At 34.7% G+C, this 3,350-nt stretch overlaps 1 protein-coding gene across 1 annotated transcript; it reads right to left on the bottom strand.

The window, feature by feature from the left end:
* Nucleotides 1–344: 344 nt before the first annotated feature.
* On the bottom strand, nt 345–3,087 carry LOC149149811 (elicitor-responsive protein 3-like). The gene is made up of 5 exons (XM_089445051.1): nt 2,899–3,087; nt 2,674–2,739; nt 2,437–2,560; nt 836–953; nt 345–684 (listed from the first exon to the last, which is right to left on the bottom strand). Exons 1-5 carry the CDS (start codon nt 2,963–2,965, stop codon nt 607–609), a joined length of 453 nt encoding a protein of 150 aa, XP_089301177.1. The 5' UTR covers nt 2,966–3,087; the 3' UTR covers nt 345–606.
* Nucleotides 3,088–3,350: the final 263 nt, after the last annotated feature.

Below are 3,350 nucleotides of genomic sequence, written 5' to 3'. Positions count from 1 at the left end.
ACACTATCTAGTAAAGCAGGTGGAAAAAGTGCTATAAAATAGAAAAAATATGTATTCTGCGGAATTGATGGTCTGAAAATCCAACTTAGGTCTGTTGTAAGCTCCTAACCACAGTTGGTCAAACACCATGTAATCACATTAATCCAAATAGGACATTATTAAACACCATGTAATCACATTAATCCAAATAAAACATTATAAATATGTATTCTACGGAATTGATGGTCTGAAAATCCAACTTAGGTCTGTTGTAAGCTCCTAACCACAGCTGGTCAAACACCATGTAATCACATTAATCCAAATAGAACATTATTAAACACCATGTAATCACATTAATCCAAATAGAACATTATTAAACACCATGTAATCACATTAATCGAAATAGAACATTATTACACAGAATAGACTCTGTGAGTAGTCTTGAACTTAAAAACTGTTAACTACAATGATACCAATCATATCATTTTCATTCACATTTGACAATTATGAGATATAGACATGCGGTCAACGATGCCCTTAATTCATGAAAATCTCTCAGACACTTATTGAGAAGAAACAAGTAATTTCAGCCTGCATTAAAAAGGGGACTTGTGCAACTGACTTTAATTACATAGATCCTTCTTTCCAGCCGCCCTCATTCTCCTCTTCTTCGTTGGAGGAGTCAGGGCCATACTCCTCTTCAATCTATCATTACAACACCCTCCGACATCAGACATATATCTATTACAAAATTGCAGTCCCACTTTCATAACTTTTTTATGAACAAGCTAGTGGCTAGAAAGAAAGAAACAATAAATTTGAGAGATTTAGAAAAGGATTGCCCTGAGACTCTAACCTTGGGAATGAAGTTGAGGCCTACTTTGATCTGGCCACAGTAAGTATTGTCTGCAAGAACCACGTTGTAAGGAGTAGGAGGTAGACTCCCTGCCTCGAATAGTCCCTCCAGTGGGATGCTTCACTCGCAAAAAAAATCCAATTTCAAGACTGTTAGCCAATCGGTACATTTCCATTTCAATTTCAATTTCAATTTCATTTTTTTTTCATTATATAAAACAAAACAGTAAATTTATTATATCTAGACAGGTTAAGTTCATTGTAAAGCTGCTGTTTGATTTCAGTGCCAGGAAAATATATCATTATCTTCAGGGTAAACATTAAACTGATGTCATTTAAATTTAAAAAACTAATCTGAATTTACTGTGTAAACCACATATACAATCAAATGGAAATAAATATATAATATTTTTAAATTAAAAGCCGGAAGTGTGCAGATGACATGGTATATAGAAGGAATATTATGTTTTTGTATTTTATAAATTTTAAATTAATTATACAATAAATAAATATAAATTTGTGTATTACATATATAAAGTTAAATCCATTATAATATGTTACTTAAAATTATAGATATAATAACTTAAAAAGTTTTTTAAGATTACTTTTAATTTTAGTCAAAACCTCATCTAACCTCAAGTGCGGGTGGCAGAAGGATGCCCAGTCTTGGCTCAACCATTGGGGGATAAATGAGGAGATCATCCTGGGAAGCAAAGGTAGTATCAAAGATACTACCACCTCTAAATTTAAGGATAAGTTATGGGATGATATGGAGCTAGAGGGTAAAAGGAAGCTAAGATGTTATAAGGAGGTTATAAACCCTACCCTTGAGAATCAGAATTATCTTTTTATTTTGACCAGGTTGAAGAAAAAGATGAACCTCAAATTAGAACTAATTCTCATGAGCTTCCAAGTGAAACTAGACCTTGATCTACTCTCAAGTGTCTACTCCCAACTGTCCATTGGATGATAGAATTTGTCAAGTTTGTGATACTAAGAGGGTGGAGAAAGAAAAACACTTTCTTTTAAATTGCACAGCCCTTACTCACATCCACTCTCATTTCCTTAACATCTGTCACACTTCCAATCTTCTTAACTTATTAAGTCAACCCAATTATAATTTTCCAATCTTCTTGACTTGTTAAATCAACCCACTATAATAATCTTGATGATCTTCTTTACCTTTTTAACATAAAAATAAGATTCTAAAAAATCAAAATAAGATTCTAAAAAATCACAGATGTAAAAAATTTCCGTAACAATGTTTAACGTTCTAAATTTGCATTAATGAAACAAAATTTTAATTTAAAAGATAAAATAATTAAATACGTATTATGTCTGCCAAATTGATGTCATTATTAACTATATAATTTCATTTAACATTTAAAAGGCAATTTTACTGTATTTTTCCATTCAACAGACGCAAAGTATCTTTTCCACACTCTGGATTGAAAGAACCCGCCCCTTTTTAATGCTAGAGTACAAGAAATTAAAGTAATTAAGATGCACCTCTGTTTTTCATTTTATTTTACGTAAACTCCCTGACCTGTACCTCAATTCTCTGTAAAAATATAGAAATGGATGGCTCTGGGGTATTCTTACCTTGCTTCTCCAATAAAGTCATCAGATGTAAACGTATCTTTGTCCATTATTCTTATGTTCAGATCAGAAACTCCTTGTAAATCGAACACAAATTGCTCGTGCCATTCAGGATGAGTGCCTTGCTCTGTAACCATTTCTTGTTAGTACAGACTTTGCTACACGTCAAGGGATAATATATAGGGGAAAATATATAACCAGAATTTTGATGTGCATGAGAAACAGAAGGGTATTACTCACTGGATGCGACACCGCTCTTTTGTTGCTGAGCTCGGCATTTGAGGATGCAGTAAGGGTCCATTTTCCCTGCACCCACCAAACAGAAATTGCAGATCGATACGCAACAATTCAAATTTAATGGAAGGTACTGTAACGAGATCTAGCGGATTAGTGATCACAGAACAATAATTTAATCCAAATAAATGCGAGCAAGGGCGGAAAGTAAGAAATGACAGAGGATCATACAGAGAAAATGGTCATCGTGCAGCCCGTTAGCGCTGACGAGCAGCACCTCCAGTGTTCCCCTCGGCATATCTTGATCTTGAATTTTAGACAGGCGCCCCCACGCTTCCGATAGCCGGATCGAATCCGCTGGGTTTAGTTCAGAGGACTGATCTGTATATAGAAGAAGAGGGGAAGCGCTGCTCGGATGGTTTGAAGATGGAGGACAATTGACTTTCCATAATAAGAAACACACGAGCTGCGGGGTTAGAGTGTTGTTGCGGTAATTCTGTTTTGAATTTCGTCGTGAGAATGAATCATGCTCTTGGGCCGCCACCTCCCCCAGATGAAAGCTCATCTTACATTATTATTTTTTGCGTTGAAGAAACCACAATCATAATTAAATTGATCGCTGACAATAAATTATATCGACTTACCTTGTAACTTGTGATTACATTTCTCATATTGGTTCTCGG

This window comes from Pinus tabuliformis, chromosome 9, assembly GCF_031772625.1.
Source record: "Pinus tabuliformis cultivar Carrire ecotype Pingquan chromosome 9, CPIR1, whole genome shotgun sequence".
NCBI lineage: Eukaryota > Viridiplantae > Streptophyta > Pinopsida > Pinales > Pinaceae > Pinus > Pinus tabuliformis.
Note: the sequence above shows the minus strand (reverse complement) of the source record. Positions and strands in the feature narration are given on the sequence as shown.

What these genes read in the sequence shown, in the direction of transcription:
- LOC149149811 (XM_089445051.1), bottom strand. Translation starts at nt 2,965, where the DNA reads ATGCCGAGGGGAACACTGGAGGTGCTGCTCGTCAGCGCTAACGGGCTG. An exon ending in GCACGATGACCATTTTCTCT is followed by an intron (nt 2,740 to 2,898) that starts GTATGATCCTCT and finishes TGGTGGGTGCAG; the next exon opens with GGAAAATGGACCCTTACTGC. An exon ending in GCCTCAACTTCATTCCCAAG is followed by an intron (nt 685 to 835) that starts GTTAGAGTCTCA and finishes TTGTAATGATAG; the next exon opens with ATTGAAGAGGAGTATGGCCC.